At 39.9% G+C, this 26,108-nt stretch overlaps 2 protein-coding genes across 2 annotated transcripts; one reads left to right on the forward strand and one right to left on the reverse strand.

The window, feature by feature from the left end:
* The first annotated feature begins 203 nt into the window (after window positions 1-203).
* Window positions 204-5,256, forward strand: LOC134649858 (charged multivesicular body protein 5). Its single transcript, XM_063504694.1, has 5 exons — window positions 204-313; window positions 1,339-1,490; window positions 2,192-2,357; window positions 3,215-3,338; window positions 5,087-5,256. The coding sequence occupies exons 1-5, from the start codon at window positions 245-247 to the stop codon at window positions 5,254-5,256; spliced, it is 681 nt and encodes a 226-aa protein (XP_063360764.1). The 5' UTR covers window positions 204-244.
* A 2,760-nt stretch (window positions 5,257-8,016) lies between these two features.
* On the reverse strand, window positions 8,017-20,810 carry LOC134649667 (synaptic vesicle glycoprotein 2C-like). The gene is made up of 11 exons (XM_063504506.1): window positions 20,598-20,810; window positions 20,427-20,480; window positions 18,320-18,481; window positions 15,800-15,962; window positions 14,812-14,933; window positions 13,690-13,931; window positions 12,859-13,064; window positions 10,957-11,216; window positions 10,241-10,400; window positions 9,074-9,201; window positions 8,017-8,518 (listed from the first exon to the last, which is right to left on the reverse strand). The coding sequence occupies exons 1-11, from the start codon at window positions 20,674-20,676 to the stop codon at window positions 8,463-8,465; spliced, it is 1,632 nt and encodes a 543-aa protein (XP_063360576.1). The 5' UTR covers window positions 20,677-20,810; the 3' UTR covers window positions 8,017-8,462.
* Window positions 20,811-26,108: the final 5,298 nt, after the last annotated feature.

Here is a 26,108-nt window from a genome sequence, read left to right on the forward strand (position 1 = left end):
AAGATGAGAACACTCGCATTATCTCGCTGTACATTATTTGGCTGGTCATTATACAGACTACGGAAATGATTGGCTCAAAGGTCTCGTAGCCAGGCCATAAAAAAAAACTACGGAAATGTCAGTGTCATTGAATTGGATTTTGTTGTCGATTCTTGGTTGAGTGAGATCAGGGAAATTTTCGTACTTTTTGCTTACTTTTTGTGACCAAAAATTTATCAGAAAGAGTTCTTGTAAACTTCACAAAATGAACAGAATATTTGGCAGAGGAAAACAAAAGACTCCGGGTCCAAGCATAACAGACTGCATTAGCACTGTAAGTAACATTCATAGATTTGTTATTTTGTCTTGGAGGTAGGTCTTGTACTCTTAGTTGATGATTCATGCGCCGTCAAAAACGAGTTATTGTTGTTAAATCACACGCCAGAGTTAATATTATAGTATTAAGCTTTACTTTTACCAATGTCTTACCAGTTATGCACGATTTATATCAATTTTGCATCACAAAACTTAGGTATATTACCTTTAGACTAATACAACTACATAATATCTGTTTCTGCAAGTATATGTTTGTGAACATGTAAAATGTATACTATCTATTCATGATTTCTATGAGAAAATTGTATAAATGGTCAAAAAAAGAAAGGAGCATGCTTTTTAACATATAAGGTGGATTCATGTTTTTTTGTAGGCATGCTGTCTATATTGGACAACCTCTACAAACAAATGTCTTGATAAACTTAAATGTAGTATGGAGCTGTTACTGTTATTAGTTTCACCTGCTGTGTGAGCCAAATATCTTCTTGTTTCCTCATGATTGAGGGCCGCTACCACATGAGGTTGTTCTCTTAGTTCAAGGCTCTTAGTTCTCCATTGTAAGCCAAACTGGCAATTTAGAAATAACACTATGCTATGCTGATGGCCTAGCGGTAAGAGTGTGCGACTTTCAATCCGGAGGTCGCGGGTTCAAACTCTGGCTCGTACCAATGAGTTTTTTGCAACTTATGCACGAAATATCATTTAATATTTACCAGTTGCTTTTCGGTGAAGGAAAACATCGTGAGGAAACCGGGCTAATCCCAATAAGGCCTAGTTTCCCCTCTGGATTGGAAGGTCAGATGGCAGTCGCTTTCGTAAAAACTAGAGTCAATTCTTGGGATTCATTGTCAAGCGCACCCCAGGCTCCCATGAGCCGTGGCAAAATGCCGGGATAACACGAGGAAGAAGAAGACTATGTATGAGATTTCTTTTCATCACCATCATCAACATAATTCTTAAGAGCCTGGCTCTTGTCGGTGGAGTAACCACCATTCCGTTCTTCTTTACTCCCGAAATTCACAGGTGGATGGTCGAGCAGAGAATATTGAGCAGAAGGTCAATAAGTTGGAGACAGAACTAAGGAAGTACAAAGACCAGATGGCTAAAATGAGAGAGGGACCGGCGAAAAACTCGGTTAAACAAAAAGCCATGAGGGTTCTAAAGCAGAAGAAAATGTAAGTGTTGATACACAATATTGTTTACTGAATATTATCCTGATATTTTGTCTCTAGAACATTCAAACCCCAATCTGAATATAAAGGATTTTTTATACATATGTCACTGTATAATTGTAACTTGTAAAAACAATTGTCAGTTTATAATCTTGCTAGTTATATTATAAACTGATGGTAGAAAGATTAAAAACGAACATAACCTATGTTAGATTATAAACTAATGGCTGCACAATCTTATGGTAGTTATGGTGTCATATATTTGTCATTGAATACCCACAAAACAAGCCTAACTAAGCTTAGTGTAAAGGCCCGTCTCCATATTGCGCGGCAAACTATCGAACATTGGCTCGCGAGGCAGCCGCGCGCAATGGATACCGGGTTGGCTCGCGAGCCAGCGCGATCTGATCGAGTTGGCTCGCGAGCCAACCCGGTATCCATTGCGCGCGGCTGCCTCGCGAGCCAATGTTCGATAGTTTGCCGCGCAATATGGAGACAGGCCTTAAGGATTAGGTTAGGAAGACCAGCGTCAAGGTGTTCATAAGATAGGTACCTTGACACCAAGCTGAGTGGAAACCTTTTCAGTGATGCTTTAAACCGTTTTTGTGACATGATTTTGTAAAATTTTGTTGTATAAGCGTCCTGAATAAATGTTATTCTATTTTTATTTGTGTGAAATTGTCCTTTATTATTTTTTTTTTCAGGTATGAACAACAGCTGGAAAATCTCCGAGCTCAGTCTTTCAACATGGAGCAGGCAAACTATGCCACACAGACTCTGAAGGACACACACGCCACCGTCCAGGCCATGAAAGATGGCGTCACTCAGATGAAGAAGGAGTTTAAGAAGATCAATATAGATAACATTGAGGTAAAGCTTTATTAAGGACCTTAGAATACCTTTCTTAGCTTTTTTATGGCAATTGGCATTTATAGTTTTTTTTTCCTAAATGTCTTTTACTCCTAGCTGATTTCAGCAAGGTGAATTCTGCCAATGTTGTGGTGTAGACTTTCGACTTGTGAGAAGAGAATGTTTGGTTACATTTTGATTTTTGTGGAGGGATAGGCTGGAAATTTATAGATTATTCACAGAAAAAAAGCAGCATTATGTTAATCAATCTTATGTCTCTCCTATTAGAGTACTAGAAAAGCCACTTTTTCAATGTGAAAAGCAAATATTTAATATATTGGTCCTAATTTGTATTTATAATAATACAAATTAGGACCAATGGTTCATTATTGTACCATGTTGGTGACATATTTTATTATAACTACATAATTCTAGGGTCATTAATTCCAGTAGTGCACATGCTTTGCTGACCCTTTTATAATTTGAGCTTTTTTTTTACAGGTAGTAAATTAAAGCTTAGCTATAATGCTACCAAAGCTAACTATGTAGATGCAATATATGCATAAGTCTTTTTTTACAGGTAGTAAATTAAAGCTTAGCTATAATGCTACCAAAGCTAACTATGTAGATGCAATATATGCATAAGTCTTTTTTTACAGGTAGTAAATTAAAGCTTAGCTATAATGCTACCAAAGCTAACAATGTAGGTGCAATATATGCATTATGTCAAGGATATCAACAACTAACTCATGTTTCATTAGGTATATATCTACTTACTGTCCAGGGGGCGGCCGATGACAATTTTTGATAGAAAACGCTACCCAGAGCAACTTAATTAGGTTTTTTTATTATTCAAATGATAACTATCTACATTCCAGGATGTGAACGATGACTTAGCAGACATGTTGGAGCAAGCCGACGAGGTGCAGGAGGCGCTGGGCCGCCAGTACGGCGTGCCGGAGATCGACGACGACGAACTAGCTGCCGAACTTGACGCCCTAGGTATTTAGTTATATTATTCAACAAATATTATAGCAAGAATTCTTGAAATACAACACCTAGGCAGGCGTGGCTCACTCCGCGATTTCGTCGCGTCGCTACAAGTACCTACAGGTACATGCGGCCCACACCAATTTTGGTGTCTAGCCATAGTGGTTGCCGCGCACCGCTACGGAACGGGGACGCCTGCTCGCGCTTGTCATATCTGTCGTAATAGATGCGTTTTGTTAGATAGTAATCTTCTGTTCGTTTTTTTAGCATTAGAAAGAACTTGCAAGAAGGTAAGCGATCTTGACATGTTTTTTAATAGAAAAACGCTTTTTAAAAATCAAAAACTATTACTTATGAAAGTAGAAGAATAGAAATGATCGTATTAGATTCATAATTGTTACATATTTGCCGTAACTTATTTTTAAAATGTGTTTTTCAATTAAAAGACACATCAAGATTGTTTACCTTATTTCTAATGATAAAAAAACGAACTATAGTACTGTTATTTATTCTGTGACCTAGGGGGCCTATCTAAAGTTACAATAGTTTAGAGAAAAACGCCAATCGAGACTTAAACAATTTATGGAAATGATCACGTGACTTTTTGTTCGCATTGGTTACTCGTATTTAGATACATTTTTACTTTTGGATTCATTGGTTTGGTATTTCTCGATAAACAACTGTAATTTTGCCCTAGAGCAGTGAAAGACTTCTGCGTATAGTCCTACCCGTGATCTAAAGTTCTGGTGTACTCTCTGAGCATACATATCAAATTAAATGTTTGTTTATACACACTAATGTTACATACTAATTTTTTGTTTTTTTTTATTGTGAATTTCATAATTTAAAAATTATTTAATCTTAATACCATTCCAATTAGCTGACCAAGGGCGGGTTTAAATTCAGCAAGCTGCACCCGCACCTTTTTCATTACTTACACAATTTGTTGCACAATGTTTAGATAAATACTTACCTACTTACTTCATTTTTTTTTATACCACATAGGTGGCAAACAAGCATACGGGCCGCCTGATGGTAAGCAGTCACCGTAGCCTATGGACGCCTGCAACTCCAGAGGTGTTACATGCGCGTTGCCGACCTTTTTTTAAAAACCTGTACACTCCTTTTTTGAAGATCCCCATACTGTAGACCCTCGGGAAAACTTCGGAAGGGAGCTCATTCCACAGCCGGAGCGTCCGCGGGAGGAAATTCCTCTTAAACCGCACAGTACGCGACCATTTAGGTTCTAGGGTGTCTGGATGAACACCCTGCCGCGGGCGAGCGGTGCGGCGATAGAAAGCTGCCGTTGGCATCATGTCAAACAATTCTTCAGAGCACAGCCCATTGTACAAGCGGTAGAACACACATAAGGAGGCAAGGTCTCTCCTCAGACTTAAAGGTTCAATACCGCTTGTGAGTTTGGGATCATCGACGATTCGTATACCTAAGATGGACTAATTACCTACCTAACCCTTATATTATCCCCAGCAGCCTTCTGAACACTGTTATTGACAATTTACAGTGTCCAATAGTGCTCAAATGGAACGATATGCACATGGACCATAATAGAGGTGCTGTTAGGCTAATTTAGTTATTTAAGTTATTTAAGAAATAGTTTTAGTTTAATTTAATTTGTAATGTATGGATCTTGTTATCTGAATTAAATATATATAAATAAATAAATATAAATAAATTATACCTAAGAACTGATGTAAAAAGTAATGAAATAAATGCATTTGTATTTGTATTTACATTTCCAGGCGACGAGATAGCCCTGGACGACGACACGTCGTACCTCGACGACGTGGTGAAGGCGCCGGCCGCGCCCGACAAGGACCCCGGCGCCGACAGCTTGCGCAACAAGGACGGGCTCCCGGTCGACGAGTTCGGCCTCCCGCAGGTGCCCAGCGCGGCGCAGACCTCGCGCTAAACGCAAGCATAGAGAAAAAAATACAGAGTGCTCACTCCATACATCAGTTTTAGTACCAAAAAGACTATTAGCATCTAGCATCGAGCAGGGGGGTGTCACTCCGCAGTTTAGGTACATTTGGCCGGCGCGCCCATCGGACAGGCGTATAGCAGTGGGCTGCCGCTCGGCGTGCACGATAGTCGTGAGACGTGGCGCTCGCGCAAAATTAAAATACACAATGGCTTCGAAACTTACTTCCGCGAGAATCAGACATGCTATCTTCGGATAAAAAATGTATGTTTACGTAATCAACGTTTGTAATTCTTACATATTTATCTTAAAAACAATAAATCAGTGGGTATAGGTATAACAACTTGTCAAGTGATAACCCCGTGCCGACACTCACAGCTCGGTCATAAAACTGCGGCGCGCAAAGGAGATTCACGGTTCGTGCGCGGTTATAAGTTTCAATTTTGATTGCGGGCAGCAATATATGTGTAATTTTATACCTAAACCTGACTTTTGTGAAGGAGTGAATTTTCTGTACGGTAGTACTATTAGTTATTCTGTGCATCGAGTAGCGGAACTATCAGTACTGCTACTTGACAATAGATGTAGCACCGACCGGAAAGTCTTATGCTGTTGAGATAAGACTTTCCGGTCGGTGCTACATCTATTGTCAAGTAGCAGTACTGATAGTTCCGCTACTCGATGCTAGATGTAGACACTGAAATTAATAGTCTGAACTGATGTATGGAGTGAGCACTCTTGTCTTACTATATTTCTCTATGACGCAAATGAGCTGTAGATGTCGCTCTTGTATTTCGGGAAAGGGGAGGGGAGGGTGCGTACAGATCTGACGAATGCGGACGCACTATACGCGAATCGTACTGTGCGTTCGTATACCCTGATAAGATTTTATTTGGCCTTCGCCATGTGGCGGATTTTTAGTGGTACTAATTTACTTTACTGGCAACGAGATTCTTTGATAACAGACGTTGAAAGTCATCGAATGTCACTAATGTAAACAAGACGATACCATTTTACAATTTGATGATTATTGCCATATGTAAACTGCTTGTAGCGAAACTATCTTAAGGCTAAATATAACCTCTGGCCGCCCAAGGACCTATAAAAAGGTCTCGTGTTCCATTCTAATTTGAATCTTTGTTTTGACAAGTCAAAATTGCATTTTTAGATTGGCAAGTTTTGACGTCGTGGCGGCTAGATTACAATCTTGTCAGGCCTTACATACAGGTCGTACACTAAGGAAGCAGCTCACCACAAAATGTCTAGGAACAGTTAGTAATCCTGTCGCAATAACGCGTGAGCGGCGTATTCGTCACATCTGGACGGACCTTAATCGTTTAAAAGTTGAAGTTAACAATCACCTCTCTCGAATGCATAAATCACCTGTTTCACTCGCATAAGATTCGCAGATTATCGTTTTCGCTGTCACTCATTTTAATAATGTGCGCGTTTCGATCTATAAACATGCGTGACCTACGAATGCAATATGTTAGTCTTGCTACTAGGACACAACTTACAATCATTTCAGTGAGACCTTAATAAGTTTTTATACTTAGTCCATATAAATCAAAGAAAATTATAATAAATATTAATTTACTCGTCCAAATGAAAATTGGCTTTCTTGTGTGCGTCTAATACACGTTTATTCACAAATAACTTTTATAAAACAGGGAATAGCTATTTTGCCACACGCTTGTATATTACTTGGCTGAATGGTTATAAGACTGTTTTGAGACTTAAAACAGCACCTTCGAACCAAACTCGAGTGTAGCACCTCACAAATGAAATATGTTATATGTAGTATCACATAAGAAAGCATCAAACTTAATAAGTTGTATTTAAATAAATAATTTCACTCATTTGAAATATATTTTCTGTTGACTTCAGTATCAAGTGTAGTTAATCTTTATAAACGTAATAGCTTCATTTATTGGGAGCGGATTTTTGGCCCAGTTATCTTTTTATTAAGTACTTTGCTTATATACCATTGTCGACTCATTTAACTAACCATTCGTGAACTATTTGCAACGATTTAAGGTCCACAGATAGTTAAGTATGTTGCTCTTAGTACTTTACTGCATTCGTAGTAAAGTGCTAAGCAGTGTCATTCTAGTACACGCCTTTCACAACCATTATTTTTATTAAGAAACATGTTCCGCATCTTGCGTAAAAAATATTTAACTTAACATGTAATATGTTGAAAAAAGAAATGTTAAATTTTGTTGCTGTATGTCTGATTTTTATAAAACATTGTATAATCTAATGTATTTTTAAATAAATGTAAGTTGTTTAATATAGAAGATACTTTTTAATGAAAACATAAAACCTTATTCCTTCTATTCCAGGGGAGTTTGTTAACCCTTTAGCTTTTGATTGACACATCACTAAACCTTATAAAACAAAGTCCCCCGCCGCGTCTGTCTGTTTGTGTGTATGCATGTTCGCGATAAACTGAAAAACTACTGAACGGATTTTCATGCGGTTTTCATGTATCCATAGAGTGATTCTTGAGGAAGGTTTAAGTGTATAATTTAAGGTTTTGTGTAACCCGTGCGAAGCCGGGGCGGGTTGCTAGTGGTTTTATAGTTTGATTTCCTACCTTATCATGACGACAATCATATATCAGGCTATTGGGTGGAATATTTTAAATAAAAATCGACTTTATAATGTCTGTGTTAAGGTAGAAATTCAAATGGAGCTTAATTGCATTGAAAATAGGCCGAAAAATAGGGATAGAAATTAAAACAAAAATATAATAAGGTAAATTGACCTTTATTAATAATAATAATTTAAGGGCACTGTAATATCAGTCAACTCTAAAATACTGTTACATTCATTTCATACATTACATTAATAAGGCATTATTTAAATACTGCATTCAATCACAGTAGTAGGTAACGAGCGTCGGATAGGTACCCATTCGAATCGCGACACAATATTCTAAGTAAGTATCTCGATAATAAATAATACTTAAGTCCTCAATATTTACATCCTAAATGATATGTACACTAAGGCTCTTTCCTGACTTGTCAGTACGCTACGCAGTACGCAATATTACGCCCCGATTGGCAAAATCTGAGCCAATCAGGTAGCAGTACTGTTCGGTTTAATTACTGGCAAATCAGGAAATGGCCCAACTCCGGAGTGATTTCTACACAGACAGTCTAAGTCACTAGTTGATGGCACTCGTTGGTAGTTTAGTCCAGTGCCTCTTGGCCTGTCTTTGGCAAGAAAAAGCAAAGGATGGCAGCCACTGTAAAAAAAAAATGTTAATATTTTATTCATAACAGTATTTTTCGTTGTAAATAGTACAATTAAACCATAGACAAACGAATAGACGTGCAAAGTTAGACAGGAAGTCATGACGTTAGAATTCGTAGTAGCTTAACATAAATAAATGGCACTATATTTGTTCATAGTTATGTAATTTTAAATAATTGGCGCTAACCGATTCTAATACTACTACTACGGGCATTAAGGTAAATAAGTTATGAAGTGAGTCGCCGCGCCGCCCCATTAATTAGATATTAAGGAGAGGTATGCCCCTGTCAGACTGATTTGTGGAATTAACTATTAAATAGAATATCTAATCTGAAATACCGTAAGTCGCCTTGGACCTTAAGACTTTTTCTGACCGATATAAATATCTTAACTGGCACTGAACCCTGGTCGGGTTGTGAATGTATGCGTAGGTAACTAGGTACCTATCGCGCGTAAACACAAGGAAATCGGAGTTTTGAAACTCTGTTAGCCACACAGATTCAACTCTATGGACATAGTGCTGTCTCTTGTTAACTATGATACTTACTGAAGAGTAGGAATGAGAAGATCGCGATGGGCACCACACAGTTGATGTCGATGAGATACCCGAAGGAGAGGTTGCCGATCAGCCCGCCGCCTCGGCCCGCCGTCAGAGATAGCGCGGCGGCCATTACCCTGCGACAAACGGATCGGATTACTACTTACCTACCCTTACCCTTATCAGCCCTTATTCATAAACGTCTGCCAAGTTGATCAGCTGATGATCGGCGTTTGTCCCTCTCTATGGCATAACGACAGATAGGGACAAACGATGATCATAAACTGATTAAGTAAACAGCCGTTTATGAATAACGCCAATAGTCTATACCAGGGATGTTGCGAATATCCGCATCCGCATCCGCAACCGCGGAACTTCCGCATTATTTTCGGTCGGTACAGAAACGTCTTAGCATCGGCGTAAGTGCTAGACTGCTAGGTAATTTAGTCATTAACCAAAAAAACCTATTAGAAATGAGCAGTCAAGCGTGAGTGGGACTTAATGTACGGAACCCTTGGAACGCGAGTCCGACTCGCACTTGGCAGGTTTTTTGAAATAAAAATTACTAAAATGTAATATTTGACGTTTTTATGGTGCTGATTTTTTAAGGCTCCCATCCGCAGATGGGAGCCTTAAAAAATCCGCATCCGCATCCGCATCCGCATCCGCGTCCGCGGATGTCAAAAAAATCGGCATCCGCATCCCTGGTGTATACCGTACTAGTAATGAACAACACCTACAACGTCTGATGTTACAGAAGACATATCATGAGCGCTTATGCTGAGGCCCAACTCGTGCTCAATCATTTCTGTTCTCTTTTATAGTAAATAGGTAAGTAAGTACAGCCTTTAAAATCTACAACTGATCGATTAGGTAATGATTAGTTTGACTACAACTGAGTTAAGCTGGACGCAAATAGTAATTTATGTAAACATAACCACCTAATATAATGGTATTTCATGTTATTAATACTTACAACACTCATACCTAACGATGTGATCTCATAAAATACACTGGTAAAAACGTAGGTACTGTAATATCTCTAATAAAATCCTGATTACGATTTTATTAGTATCTAGTATTATGTCGTTAGAAAAAAGAGAAAGCATAAATAGGTTTAAATAGGACTTTGAATGAACCTGTAAAAGAGGAAAAGGGGTCAATCGTTTTGCTTACCTAAGGTTCGTAGGGAACAAGTCGACAAGCACGCAGAAGACGAGCGAGATGGCGAGCGAAGTGAGGGCTTCAAAGATGCAGGACATCACCAAGTTCTGAGTGGAGTTCTGCACGTAGTACATGGCGACTGTGACAATGCCGGCGACCGTTAAACTGAAGACTGAAGGGCAAAATAACGCATTAATTACGTAATACAAATATAACAGTTAAGGGTACGTCCAGATATGGCGAGTTTTTGCGAGAGGCCTGCTAACTGCGCGCGTGCATTACGCATTGGGTGCACAAATGGTGCGCAAGCGGCGCATTCGCCAGATTTGGACGCACTGTGAGGTTGACTTGACACAAAATCTTGGTTACGGTCTCAGAATGTGAGATTCGATGACAATAGATAAATAGGTAAGTTACCATACCACATAGTTTCAGGTGTTTTAATCTATTTTCAAAACTGCCCGTTGTTTCGATGATTATAAATTTAGTCATACTTGAGGTACCTATCTAAGTAGGTACCATTAATTTATAGGTGTTATTCTAGGTGTAGAGGTAGCTCCCATAAACATGCGGAAATTCCGCAATTGTAGTTGGTCAAACCAATTTGTCAGTCAGTCTTTTGGGTGCTAGTACTAGTGTAAAACAAAGATAGTATGATTCTCTCTATGTTTGAAATGACAACAGTCCTTTGACAAACTATAACTGCTATATGCTCAGCCGATACTCACTCAAGAAGAATTTAGCTCCAAGCTTGTGAACGCACAGGGGCAGCCACAGCGACGTGGGGATGCACGCCAGGCCGACGATCAGGGTATGCATGTACACGCTGGAATCAATGGTCTTCAGGCAGTCGAAGGGATCCTCATTGGCTTCCTCGGTGACGATGCCGGACACGTCGCAGACGGAGGCGGACACGTTGGGGAACTTGTGCTCGAACTCCTCGTAGCGGTTGAACAGCTCGGGGAACCAGACCATGAGGGTGTAGTAGCTGGAATAGAGGACTTAGGTGATTTGTTCACGAATCACGTAAGGTCAAGGTCCGAGTGCTAGTCTTTTAATCCTAGTTTTCATTTCATGTTTAAATTTACGTCAATAATAGAGGTGAGATCATGATGACCATACATCGGGGTTTTCGGTGCGGGAATGATTTCGTGTATTTATAACTTTATTTATTGTAAAATAATCACCAAACTATGAATTAAACGTAGGCAGTAAAGTCCAAAAACTAGTGCCTACGCCAATTCCGGGGATTAGTTGCCAAGCGGACCCCAGGCTCCAATGAGCCGTGGCCAAAATGCCGGGACAACGCGAGGAAGAAGAAGTAAAGTCCAAATGTACTTAGAAATGTTAAATTAGTATCGTTTTTTATAGTTTTTACCTGTTATTTGGCTAGTGTAATACATTCCCGCACCGAAAACTCCGATGTATGATGATGCATTTGCATTTACAAGCATTTGTTTTAAACCTTTGTGCTGTGAGTAAAAACCTGTGGGTATGGGTAGTTGGTAAATAAACTTATTGCCTACACACTGAGCTTGGCACGTTTGTTAGACAGCTTACCACTTTTGTATGATGGCGCACTGTAAAGTCGAGACCCAAAGCTTTCGATTAGATTCAGAGGCAACTTGTAAGAATGGGCTGAACAGTGTAGATAATAATCTGCTTAGTTGGAATTTGAGCCTACCATTTAGGTACTTATTATAGTTTTACCATACAAAAAGCATGTACTTTTCTGAGGTTTTTACCTACTATAGTTCGTTTTTTTAGCATTAGAAAAAAGGTAAACAATCTTGATGTGTTTTTAATTGAAAAACACGTTTTAAAAATAAGTCACGGCAAATATGTAACAATTATGAACCTAATACGATCATTTATATTCTTCTGCTTTCGTAAGTAATAGTTACTGATTTTTAAAAAGCGTTTTAATTAAAAGACATATCAAGATCGCTTACCTTCTTTCTAATGCTAAAAAAACGAACTATAAATACAGGCGAATCTGCTGAATTAGTTGGATTGGTTAGGTTAGGATTGGTCGCTACTTGGCCTCCTTCTGCGAGGACGTGATGGTGCAGAAGGAGGCAGCGGAGCGTGGCAGGGAGGAAGATCCGGCCTCTCAGCCAATGCGCCGCAAGCGCGTGGGGCGGCGGCGGTTGGCATACGACCGCCGGTTACCCCCATAAGGGCACTTGTGGGCGGCAGGCCCGGGGACGCCTGTCGCCTACAGAAAGGTCCCTGCGTGGGCGGGCGCGATGTGTAGCCAACGCGCCCAATGAGGTGAAGGGGTGATTTCCCCAAGGGTCGGGTCCGAGTCCGGACGGCCGCTGGCGAGGTTGCGGAAGAGTACTTCGGCGTTCCTGGGACCTCGCCCTATAGCAGCGAGGCGGCAACAGAGGGGTTTTAGTGGGTAAACCTGGGGTCTCATTAGCCCACAACAGGGAGTCCCACATAACCATCCCGGCCCGTCCCCGCGCCGGGTGGTATGCGTAAAGCATTTCCCCTCTTAAAAAAAAAAAAAAAAAAAAAAGGATTGGTCGCTACAGGTGTAATGCTGTTGGGATCAGATTCAGTGAAATTTCTTCCCTATTTCTTAAGTTTTAAGACTGGTTTTATGAGAAATAGCGTTAACTTACGCCGTAGTGAGGCCGAACTGGATAAGACAAGTCAGGACGGTGTATTTGAGGTAAGGCGGCTTGCAGAGCGCCTTGGTCTGGACCCAGATCTCGCTGAACAGCCTCTTGAGGTCCTTGGGTTTGCGCATGCTGAGGCTGCGCACCGACTTCTGTGAGTGCTGGGACGCCACCGATATGGTTCGCACTTTCTCCTTGAGGCTCTTGATCTGGAATTGAAAGACAGTTACATAATTTACATTTCTTCGTGAATTAAAGATCTCCTTGTCGTTCCCTCATGACTGAAGATCATTAACTATAATAATGTGCCCAGGCCAAAAGCAATAACGTGGGCTGCCCTTTGCACACAAGTCTTCCTGATAGTGTCAGACCATCGCCAATAGTACCTCTCCTTGAGTTGCTGTATTCTTTGTATAATCCGTATTGAGGTAAAATAAAGACTATTTTGACTCCACCAGTTCCATAAATTCTAAATGGAAAGCATGCATGCATGGAAGTATGCAGAATTGGACGGCTATTTGTTTGTGCCTCTGGCGGTCGAAACGGCTGGCTGTTGGTGCTTAGAAGCTAGAGAGTTTTTTAAGGTTATCCCCGCTCCGGGTCATTCCTGGTGCATTGTCCAGCGCGGTAATGCGGCGAGCGTTTTGGGCACCTTTGCGCCTGGGATGACGCGGGGTGGGATTTTTGACTGATTGCTGACTGCTTTGTTTTTGACTCGTGTTTTTTTTTGTGTGTTATGTAATTTGTAGAAATGTAGTGTGTAATTATGTGATGTTTTATATAATTAATGTAATTTTGGTGTAATGGAAAGCTAGAGAAAGTAACTGAACTCACGGGATAGTTATCGGGGTCGTCACCGGTGTTCTGCTTGTAGACGCTCTTGAGGCACTTGAGCGCGTCCTCGTAGTCGCCGCACTCGATCATGAACTTGGGGCTCTCGGGGAAGGTCAGCAGCCAGAAGCCCAGGATGAGGGACGGCACGCCGCAGGAGGCCACGAACCAGTTCCACGAGTCGTAGGAGAAGGAGCCGCTCTCGATGCGGATGCCGGTGATGGGGATGATGGCCCAGGCGATCACTGGGCGAGAGGAGTACATGGTAGGTGGGCGTTTTTTTTGTTGTCCCCTACACTTTTTTCTCAAATTTGGGATTTTTTATGTTATTTCTACTCAGAATCACGAGCTCTTTCTATCCTAATAGGAGAAAAAAAGTGTCCTAAGGTTTTTATTTCCATTCCGTCACCATTTTTCATAGACTTTGTACCTATGGCGGTCGCGAAATGGAAAGATCGAAAAATGTATGGAAATATTGGGACTCTTTTTTTCTCCTATTAGGATAGAAAGAGCTCGTGATTCTGAGTAGAAATAACATAAAAAATCCCAAATTTGAAAAAAAGTGTAGGGGACAACAAAAAAAACGCCCAGGTAAGTCTTGTAAATTTTTGCTTTTAGAAGTTTGATTAATAATTAATTAACATTGGTAAGGGAGCTACGGACTTCAACTTCAGATAGGTAAGTTACTGTTAGAAGTGGGTATCAATCCATATATTATAAATATTTACCCCCTTATTCATAAACGTCTGCTAAGTTAATCAACTGATGATCATCGTTTCTCCCTCTCTATGACATAACGACAGATAGGGACAAACGACGATCATCAACTGATTAAGTTAGCAGCCGTTTATGAATAACGCCATTAGAATTTTGAATCCGATAAATTGGCGTGTATAAAAGTTACAATTGGTCGAAAGTAAGTTTTTTTAAAACCGTTAACTATAACTAACTATTAAATACTAGAATTGCACATTGTTCAAATTATGGATTCTGCAAAGTTAACGCCTTTATTGAACACACGTTGGAATTTAAAAAAGTTGAAATATATTGTGTCATGCATGTATGACGGTATTTCTCGTTGATTTCAAATTTAGGCTTTGTTTCTCAAAGATAATATTTACGTACAAGGAAGCAAGATGACTCCTAGAGTCCAGAACATTTCCATCCAGCAGAGGATCTTCTCTCTGTATTTAGTTTGCTGGAACTCGCCCAGGTACGGGAAGCAGATACCCATGGCGCCGGCGACACTGAAATAAACCAGAAGATTTATTAGGATAATAATTAGGGAAGTAGGTATAGTTATATATTACGAAGCGTGATACACTAACGGCTCGTGAAAGTTGGTACCTACCCTTGGCCCTAAATTCACCAAATTAGGTAGGTATTATTTCTACTCGATTTGTTAATCGCTTTTTAAAATTGTGAAAAAACGCTTTGGGCGTTATAAATAAGGGGCCATGATCTGATCGACATTTTCAGATGACGACTTCGATTTTGAGATGACAGACTACGAGTACAGTTAATGGTCAACAAACAACACCTATGTCATCTCTATTACCATTGTTTTTCCTTGATGCCATCAATTAAAAAAAACGACGGTATTATTTTACGATCTAGTAATGGTCGTGGGAACTCTGAGAGCGATGTTCAATACAGCAGCTGTGACGCGTGACTGTTCCCATCGCTCTCTGAATACAACGTATCAGTTTTAGCAGTATAAGTACCTAGTATCTCGAGATCTGTAACAATTATGTGCAATCGAGGATCATATTATTATATTGGTTCCTCTGAGAAACTCTTAGGAATAACCGTTTAGAACTTGCAGGCTCATCATTGTTGCGAAGTGTCGAACGTGATCGCAGTTAAGCTTTGGTAGAAAATGTCACGTGTACCTATTTATAGATCTATCGATGCTACGATGCTAACTTCCTAATGCTACTATAACGCATTTTCTGCGCTGCAATTTTGTGTTTGACCCACAGTTTGACCCAATGGTTGACTGAGACAGTTGCAAAAAACGTATGGGTCAAAGAACTTAGGCTTAGATACGATCTGGCCGATTTAGCTTAGTAAAAAGGTTTGTAACACAAAAAGGCTTATAAAAAAAACTTACGCAAAGCCGTTAATGAACCGGCAGGCCATGAAGATGGAGAGGACCTGCACGAAGGACGAGACGATGCCGCAGAAGCCGTCCAGCAGCAGCGTGGACACCAACACGATCTTGCGACCCTTGGTGTCGGCCAGGCAGCCCCAGAAGTAGGAACCGATCACCATGCCTGCAAAAGAGTAATACAACTTAGAAATATCTTATATGCCACCCAGAAGATGCTACTCATTGCTCAGAAATCTTCGCACTTGGTTCGACCTAGCACACGATCATTTGCGCGGTTGTATGCGACTGCAAAGTAGATATACCTAGCTCTTATGATAGCCAATCCAGCCAACAACAAAAGAGACATGTAGGTAGGTACCTATACCTTTTTAAGACCTCTCTTTGATGGGCGTTTTTTTTGTTGTCCCGTACACTTTTTTTTTTCAAATTTGGGCTTTTTTATGTTATTTCTACTCAGAATCACGAGCTCTTTCTATCCTAATAGGAGAAAAAAAGTGTCCTAAGGTTTTTATTTCCATTACGTCACCATTTATCATAGACTTTGTATGGCGGTCGCGGAATGGAAAGATCGAAAAATGTATGGAAATTTTGCGACACTTTTTTTCTCTTATTAGGATAGAAAGAGCTCGTGATTCTGAGTAGAAATAACATAAAAAATCCCAAATTTGAAAACAAAGTGTAGGGGACAACAAAAAAACGCCCTGATACGATTTGATATGAGGTTTAAAAATTCGGGCTGCGTATTTATCTTCTCAAATAATTTATATAATTTTCTTTAAAAGTAAGTAAAAGGTCACGGTTTTCACAACTCCGGAAGAATAATCCTTTAAATTCGCATTTCAAATCTCATTTGCAATTCAGATTTAGGTACATTACTTATGCAGATTCGTCCACGCGCTTCAAATATTACTAATATTAACCAAATATAACCTATGTTTTAAGTATGTAGGTATTTACATGGCATAACACTTTGGCTATGCTACTGATGGGAATACATTTGTACCTATTAGTCACAGTCTTGACTGGAATATGTTACTGATGACGGTATAAGTTATTTTTCTTGTCGTAGACTAAATTACTTGTACTAGGTATCAATGTAACTATAAGTAGGTATACAATTTTATGGCAACAACTAGAACGATGACATTAGCGAATATCATTAACATTACTTTCATTTCTGAATTATTCATTGGTCTAATTATAGTACCTATTGGACCTTACAGTAAAACGATTGTTATCAAATTAATGTAGGTAAGTACAAAATGAACTTTATATTTCTACAAATAACCTAACGGCAAATTTAGTAGCGCAAGGCAATGACAGAGGAGTAGGTTCGAGGTCCTCGTATATGGTGTAGGTACTGTATGTGTTGCTCACATCCCTGCTCACTCACTCTTTCGAGAGTATAGTAGTAGGTCCTATACGGGACATACACAGATTTAAAAAAACCTTGTCACTCTTGTGGACAATAATTAACAGCTTGTAATGACTTCATCACTAGGTCAATAAAACAAGACCGAAGTGATCCCATAAGTGTTCCGCGAATAAAGTTTTGTGCGGAGCACTAAAAAGGAAATTAGAAATTAGGCTTTATAGCCTTTACCTTTGTATATGGCCTCCTACAGAGATAGGTATACGATATGACCCATATATACGTACATACAACTGGTACTTACCCAACATGGGGGCGGCAGTAAGCCAGCCCTTATCGGCGGAGGTCATGCGGAAGTCGCAGGTGGCCGCGGGCAGCACGAACGACACGATGGTGATGCCGATGGCCGTGTTGGCGTAGATCAGCCCGGTGATGGCCAGCAGGCAGAAGTGGAAGCGGAACCGGTACTTACCCAACATGGGGGCGGCAGTAAGCCAGCCCTTATCGGCGGAGGTCATGCGGAAGTCGCAGGTGGCCGCGGGCAGCACGAACGACACGATGGTGATGCCGATGGCCGTGTTGGCGTAGATCAGCCCGGTGATGGCCAGCAGGCAGAAGTGGAAGCGGCAACCGGTACTTACCCAACATGGGGGCGGCAGTAAGCCAGCCCTTATCGGCGGAGGTCATGCGGAAGTCGCAGGTGGCCGCGGGCAGCACGAACGACACGATGGTGATGCCGATGGCCGTGTTGGCGTAGATCAGCCCGGTGATGGCCAGCAGGCAGAAGTGGAAGCGGCAACCGGTACTTACCCAACATGGGGGCGGCAGTAAGCCAGCCCTTATCGGCGGAGGTCATGCGGAAGTCGCAGGTGGCCGCGGGCAGCACGAACGACACGATGGTGATGCCGATGGCCGTGTTGGCGTAGATCAGCCCGGTGATGGCCAGCAGGCAGAAGTGGAAGCGGCAACCGGTACTTACCCAACATGGGGGCGGCAGTAAGCCAGCCCTTATCGGCGGAGGTCATGCGGAAGTCGCAGGTGGCCGCGGGCAGCACGAACGACACGATGGTGATGCCGATGGCCGTGTTGGCGTAGATCAGCCCGGTGATGGCCAGCAGGCAGAAGTGGAAGCGGCAACCGGTACTTACCCAACATGGGGGCGGCAGTAAGCCAGCCCTTATCGGCGGAGGTCATGCGGAAGTCGCAGGTGGCCGCGGGCAGCACGAACGACACGATGGTGATGCCGATGGCCGTGTTGGCGTAGATCAGCCCGGTGATGGCCAGCAGGCAGAAGTGGAAGCGGCCGAAGCCTGAACAACAATATCATGTTTAGAAAAGTGTTATTCAAGTGTTAGTGTTTGTTATTCAAGAAATAATATATTTTTTACCCAGTTGTAACCACTCTATATGTGATGTTATCTATGAAAAGGGATCTTATTATCGATGGCGGTTACGCCATTATTAACGATTCTCCGATATAAATACAATGCCGCGCGACGCTGTGCGGCGTAAGCGCCATCGACAATAAGAACCCTTTTCATCGACAATGCCCCATATTATGTCCTCTTGCGAAGAATAGGTATTTTAGCTCACCCAATTCCGATCACTGCTTATTATTAGAGTCTTGTTAAACAGACACTTGTGCTCAGTGAGGTTATAATTATTTACACGACAGCAGTAATCGTTGGGACGAAATTATAGTGATTAGAGATAGCATAGATGTCCCAAACCTTAAACCTTAAGCCATATATTATATATGTAAAATTGGCTACTTAAGGCGTGATGGTCAGTTTGTCCACTGTAATATTCTGTTAGATTCAAAGATTTGGTAAAACTTATCCATTTTCACATACAATAGGTATACATAGACATCACTACATAATAGGTAGTATAAAACAAAGTCGCTTCCCGCTGTCTGTCTGTCCCTATGTATGCTTAGATCTTTAAAACTGCGCAACAGATTTTGATGCGGTTTGTTTTAATAGATAGAGTGATTCAAGAGGAAGGTTTATGTATAATTTGTTAACCCGTGCGAAGCCGGGGCGGGTCGCTAGTAGGTATTCTAGGTATATAATATAGGCATAAATACTTAAATACATAGAAACACCCATCACTCAGGAACACATTCAAATGAATAAAGATAAAACTCCGAAAGACAATAAGCACAACATAAGTATGTATGTATGACCGAATATTTAGCCTCGAGCCGCATTTGTTTTGCTAGTTGGTAGACCACCTCTGATTACTTCGTACATTTTCTTAAGAGTAAGGTGTTATTTAGTGTTTTGTTTATCGATAAAAGTTAAAGCGGACTGTGTATATTATTATAATGTCTTTATCACATAGTGCTTGTTATTCGACAACAGGGAAAAAATGCAAGATTCACAGGTGAGTAGATCTGTGATCTTTTATCCCTTCAAGTGGCGCCAGCGAAAACGCGAAAAGTAGTCAAGTGGCGCCGCGGATTTGCGCAAAAGCAGTCACGTGGCGGGGCCCCGATGGGTGGTCAGCGCAGATTAAAAGAATTTTACAAAATCGTCGATTTAAGTTTTTCTATCTTTGAAAGTATATTAAATCACATATCGTTAAAATCAGCGTTAAATACGCCATTTCAATATAGCAATTAAATTATTATGATGTTTATACACTTGGCCAGACCTAATCAAACTCCGGAAGAATGTCAATTTTCCAGTTTCCTTGTTAAAAATGAATATCACCATAAAACAAATTGATGATTGGAGTTGATTGATATTTATTTATCAAACTAAGACTTTTATTTTTAAGATTATATCATTAAAAGGGAGCTAACATACAATTTATTTTACAAAACAACCTCGTAAAAATCAAGACTGAACTCGGACTAGGCGATCGTTCCCGAATGAATGGTCCTCACCAACAAATTTATACCAAGTGTATTTGTGTTTCTTACGGTACGCTATCCTTGTCTAACTCGCTACCTAATTTTGGGCGCTAGAACAGCGTAACTATACTTAAATGCGTCCAATTTCATCTCTAAATACGGCAACACCTCATTAACCATTCACTGGTGGCCGACAGTTTACTGGTTTTCGCATCGAGTGTGAGTGGTGGGCCGCCAGTTTACTGCTTTTCGATCCGACCATTAAATTAACGGGTTGACCGCCACTTGAAGGGTTATGGAGTGCAGTTTAATGGAAGACGCGTTAAACACACCTATTAGCTACACAGTACAAAGCAAAAATTACATTTTTTTTTGTAATATCATGTTCAACTAACCTGTTGCCGAAATGGCTGCCTCGAAGTCCGCCCCATGCTCTAAAAAGTCTAGACCTGTAAGAAAAAAAAAACAATTACTTATAATTTACTGACAACACGAATTCAGGTTAACGATATTAGTAAGTTTATAGAATACGGGTGATAGTATTTATTTAATGCCCGGACACTTATCTACTAGAATTGGCTTGTCAACGTATGTAATCACAGTGGTCACTAACTCCTTGCTCATTTTCGATCGTAAATCGCACATTCATGATGCGGAAATAACACTAAAACGCCCGATTCAATCGATAGCCGTAAAGTTATTAATCAAAACAATTTCTGTGTACGTTTATTGAGAGTTGTTGTTAAACTACACTTCATCCGCAAATAACTAAATAATTGGCACGACGCTTCGGAGTGCTTCGAGTTTTCTTACAGACAATATTGGATGACACTAAATAATTAGAATTCCGCACTGCAACATACGCCCTATTGTGTTGTTATAACGTCTGCTTTTGATCAGCTAACAGGACTAGATATTTAAACGCATCTATGGATTCTGTGGGTAGGAGTTTATCAAAGCAAATTAAGCTTTGTGAGGGTTTCCAAATAATTTCACTTAGGTACCTAACCTTGACGACAATCTTCTATAATTAGGTATTTCGGTATAATTGGGAAAGTTATATTGAATAAGATGCACAAAATTTTATTTTTTGTCTAAAGAGAACACAGGGTTTACCCTGTCTGGTGTTTAGAATATTTATCTTTTCCAAGGTTAAACAAAGACAGTTGAAATACAAGAAAATATACGATATTTCTCCGAAATCTATGACAGACTGAAGAGAGACTGAAGTATTTATGGACTTAACATTTATCTTACGGAGTATAGATAACGTCATTGTTCACTTTACGGATAAATATTTATCATTTAGCCAAAAGCAGAAACTGTCTTACCTATAGCCATTCTACCAGTGTATCAAGGTAGGTATCTGGTATTACGTACAAACTGCCAAGTAAAACACTAGAAAATTTCAGATCTTGATTAATAATTCACAACGATGACGGGACGACGGGACTTAATAATGAGTAAAAACCGTGAAGTTTAAATCAGTGTAATATCAGATCTAGTCTAGCACATCACATCATTTGAGTATCATATATATTCGCTTCATCGTGCAACTGTACTTAAAAAACTGCATAGTAAAAATTTACATAGTGGTATTTTACCGCACTTGTGCGATAATAAGCACATTACGTTACTATTTCGAAAATTTAAAATGCCATATGTACTGAAAAACGTTGTACGATACATGTACTTATGTGCGAATAGCACTTGTATGACTAATATACTGTAATGTACTTGTCGTGACTAATATATACCTACCAACCGCCTCAGTTAAACGGTAGCCCCATAAATAATCGAAATTAAAATTAATACGAACTGGGGCGCAATTTGGATCGAGAAAGTAACAGAAGTCGTCGATGTCACGGGTTCACAGTCACAGCCGATCTGTTAATCTTTACAGTTCCACGCATGTTCCACGTAGGTACCTAATATGGTCTGTCCTCTTTCAAATTTGTACAGTTCTGTTGTGGGACCTATTACAAATGTAGCGATACAGTGCCCCACGTCACCCTATGTCACTTTCAGCAGTGGAATTCGGTTTATGGCCATACGCAATTACCTTGTATTTGAATGTCATGAATCAACTCTTGTAGCCTGTTATCTAAACATTAACTAATGTATTGGTAATAATTATAAAAATTGTTTTATCTGCCAAAAGTATGCTATTATGTAAGTGTAAGTATATAGTTATACAATATGTTGTTAGACTTGTTAGCCCAAAACTGTAACAAGGAAAATACTTACAGAAAATATAACCTAGGTACTTAGGTACATATTTAATTAAACTTCTGCATTTAAACCAAAAGTAGGTTATCTCGTTTAATTAAAGTTATTAAAAATAAAGCCTGTTCAAATATGTATAAACTTATTAATTACATGCGTACTACACTTATATACCTACTTGTACAGACTTCAACGCTCTTATCTTATCTTTACGAAAATAAACGGTAGCGGTATTTACAATACGGAGTGCATGATTAATCAATTTTATAATGAATACGAGATGGGGCTTTTGGCGTCGTAAATAAGTCAGCAGTGACATGTCTAAACATGGGGTGTTATCAGTATGGTAGTGCGTGCGCTGGCAAATATGCTTGACTGACAATGACACGACCGTGTGGCATTGTCAGGCTAAGGTTACCATTTCGAAATACTGCGGAGTGATAAGGAATAGAGGAGGAAAGACTCACGTTAGGCACCCCGTGGCGAGCCCGTGTCTGACAGATGATTTTGACTTGGTATTACATTCACCAGATAAGCCGGAAAAAGTCAATTTAACCGCTAATGTTACCCCAGTAGAGCTACTGGGGTAACATTAGCGGTTAAATTGACTTTTTAGCAACGAAAACTTTGCTTGTTTTACAAGCTAGAAGCATTCGTGAACCGGCCCTTGATGGTCGGTTTGCCACCTATTACTAGAAGTTACTACATGGTAGCCATGTGATCTTTTGCCTCAAATCAAATTGGGTTACAAACGTTACAGTTCGATTTGAGATTCCTTTTTCGCTGGGCAATCAATCGACTTCAACAGAATGTATTCTGTCTGCAAGTTTGTTTGCGCAGTTGGATTCGGCACGTTATCAGGAAAGTTAATGTTCAAATTATGTATAAGTATATGCATTTTGCAACTTACCACCCGCACCAAGGTTGTTCTAGCAATAAAAGAGCCAAGTACGGGCGCTGAATGGGTCATCACCATCAGATAATTAATTACAAAGTACCTAAACAACACGTGAGATCCCTGTAACGCCATCTACTTACTTGTAGCCTTAGTGTAAGGCCTGAGTGGACGCTCGAGTTGGGCGTGCAGCGGGGCGGGGCGTGCGGCGTGCATGTTAAACAAATGCAAGCCTATAGTAGCGGCCTTAGTGCACGCTGCTCAAATTACTTGTGAGCCCGACGCCCCGCTGCACGCCCCGCCGAACGCTCCGCTTCGAGTGTCCACTCAGGCCTTACACTTAAGGATAAAATGTTGATTAAATTGTAAGTAGGTACGTAGGTACTTTAATTCCAGATCACATTAGAGGCCCTAGCTATCAAGCTACAAGCATATGGGTTATACAAGCTATCAAGCTTGTATAACCGATATGCTAAAATGTCCGTACATCAGCCTCCACTACAAAACTATGTAAATAGGTAGTACCCACGCCAATTCCTGGGATTAGTTTCCAAGTGGATCCCACAGGCTCCCATGTGCCCTGGCAAAATGCCGGGACAACGCGAGGAAGATAATGATGTTATGTCGTTTAACTGTGCATAAAATATTCTCACGTTTTATTAGGTAGGTACGCAGGTACTTGTTTAGTATGTATATAGTACCAAATATATTTACCACAACGTCAAATGAAAATACGGCCATGCCATCATTCTCGCAGGTCAAACACCATATAAACTAATGACGATCAGTCATCCTAATCTTCGGTCGCTTCAAATTTATCAGCTCTTTTCAGTCGGTTTTTTTTGACACACACACACTACATTGCCCTGCACTGGTATCATTTATGGCCAGGGACAGTGAAATAATGAAGACGGCCAATGTCCATACATAATTATCAACCTTATGAAGGTGGCGCCAGTTAGCGAGGTCTCGGTTCTAGAAAGGACAGTACAAAAATATCTAGTAATCTCCGAGCTAGTGTTGTGGTACTTGTGGTGTTATTTTTAGACCAGATATCTGTCAAATAGCGCCATATACACATATAGGTACATGTACAATAATAATGAAGCATGCGACTTTTTATGTATCATCATCCCAGCTTAATAACAAAGCTTTTACTGCACTATTTAGTATGGTATCTTACATATATTAAACATTTGTTTCGACCCACAATGGGTCCGAAGAGCTAAATAACAAAGGTACCTCAGGTAATGATACTGATATTTATTATTTTATTTAAGTAGGTATACGAGCAGCCTAGAATGCCTCACTGCTGGACAAATGCCTTCCTCCTCACTCTCCACGTATCCCGGTAAGGTAACATTCCCCGTCTATATTATTAACATGTCTCTGCCTCGGATATAAATGATACAAATGACGGCTTATGGTTCTTGATTAGCTACGGGGTCTCGTGACAACGTAGGGCTTTGCGCTCGGGTTGGGACAAACACAGAACGCAATTCAATGGACACATTAATTTGCAGTCTCCTTGAAATAATTGACGCTTCTCAGAGCTTTAGGGCAAGTATGAGTAGGATCATGACTCAAACCTTAATTGATACCGACTCTGACAACTAAGGCACATCACACATAAAATTATCAGAAAGTAAGCACCGGAATTTCTGTAGTCACTGAATAAATTCAGATATTGTCATGGCATCTGATTATTCCATGTAATTAATAATTTTTTTTTGGTTCGTATGTAATGCGCCTAACGTACGGTATACGCGTAAAATCTTGTTTGGCTTAACGTCACTGACGAATTAAGACAAGTTAGGATTCCATGAATACCTAAATACGCTCAACTGAACAAGTTGTTTGGCACTATGTCTGTGAAAAAAAGTTTTGCATATGAATGTAAAAATTAATGATATCTCATTGACAATTAGCAACGACGTTTTTGGGCTTTGTAAGTAAAATTGATTAATGCGGATAGAATACGCAGATTGTTCATGGCTATGAATTCTTATTTGGCTTGGCTCAAAATCCTACATGTGTCATAAACTCTATATTTATGTATAGTATAATAGCGAATGCTAGTAACAAGTAGACACTTCATAGATAATTGTTATCAATTTCGTGACAAATAACACTCGATATGACCCATACGAAACGGTTTACCTGGTTCTAGTTTAGGCGTCTGTCCTATTTATACACCTTAGTTTTATTACCTACAAATATTAAGTTTTTACACTTAATTATTTATAATTTTAACACTTTTAGGTGCCTAAGTACTATTAAATTTTAAGGTGCAATGTTTTTACTCGTATGCAACTTAACCCAAAGCAACCTGTATCATGCAGTATCCTAACATTAATTAGTTCTGTCTAATGTGATGAAAGTTGCGGTAACAACACATTTCCTGTTACAGGAAAATACATTTTAGAGTAATTATCGAGAGGTTACAATTATTCATTGCGTTTAGAAAATGTATCTTCAAGTATTTAACATGGGATAAACATATTTTTATATTCTCCCTAAATTATGTTCTATCATGTTACTAAAATCGAGGTTTTTATATGTGGCGTCGTTGCATATAAAAAGATGTCCAATTATGTAAAAAACTTCTACTTAATTTTGGCTGACACATGAAGACAATATCACTTCCTAAAGCTGCATTGTTATTTACCAAAAAAATTTGCTAAAGCCATGTTTAAAAACGAAACAGGTGTCATTTATTTTGAGCGGAGATGTAGATTAACAGTTAAATCTTTGTGAATGTCCAGAACAGAGATGTCGCGTTGAACGACAACCGCGAAATCTAGTTCTTAAGGTACCATCGATCCATTGAACTTGCTTGACTCACCGTGTAAACTTCATTACAATTTAAAACGAAATCCTGTAAAATAAAAGCGGCCAACAAACGACTTTGTGTCTATTAGACAACGTCTAAAGTCAAGAGACAAAATACTTGACA

This window comes from Cydia amplana, chromosome 7, assembly GCF_948474715.1.
Source record: "Cydia amplana chromosome 7, ilCydAmpl1.1, whole genome shotgun sequence".
Classification (NCBI taxonomy): Eukaryota; Metazoa; Arthropoda; class Insecta; order Lepidoptera; family Tortricidae; genus Cydia; species Cydia amplana.

Coding starts and splice junctions, on each gene's coding strand:
- LOC134649858 (XM_063504694.1), top strand. CDS start 245: ATGAACAGAATATTTGGCAGAGGAAAACAAAAGACTCCGGGTCCAAGC. Junction 2,358..3,214: donor TCAATATAGATAACATTGAG/GTAAAGCTTTAT, acceptor TCTACATTCCAG/GATGTGAACGATGACTTAGC. Junction 3,339..5,086: donor TGCCGAACTTGACGCCCTAG/GTATTTAGTTAT, acceptor TTACATTTCCAG/GCGACGAGATAGCCCTGGAC.
- LOC134649667 (XM_063504506.1), bottom strand. CDS start 20,676: ATGTGCGATTTACGATCGAAAATGAGCAAGGAGTTAGTGACCACTGTG. Junction 18,482..20,426: donor GGCAGCCATTTCGGCAACAG/GTTAGTTGAACA, acceptor ATTGTTGTTCAG/GCTTCGGCCGCTTCCACTTC. Junction 10,401..10,956: donor TGGAGCTAAATTCTTCTTGA/GTGAGTATCGGC, acceptor TTTGCCCTTCAG/TCTTCAGTTTAACGGTCGCC.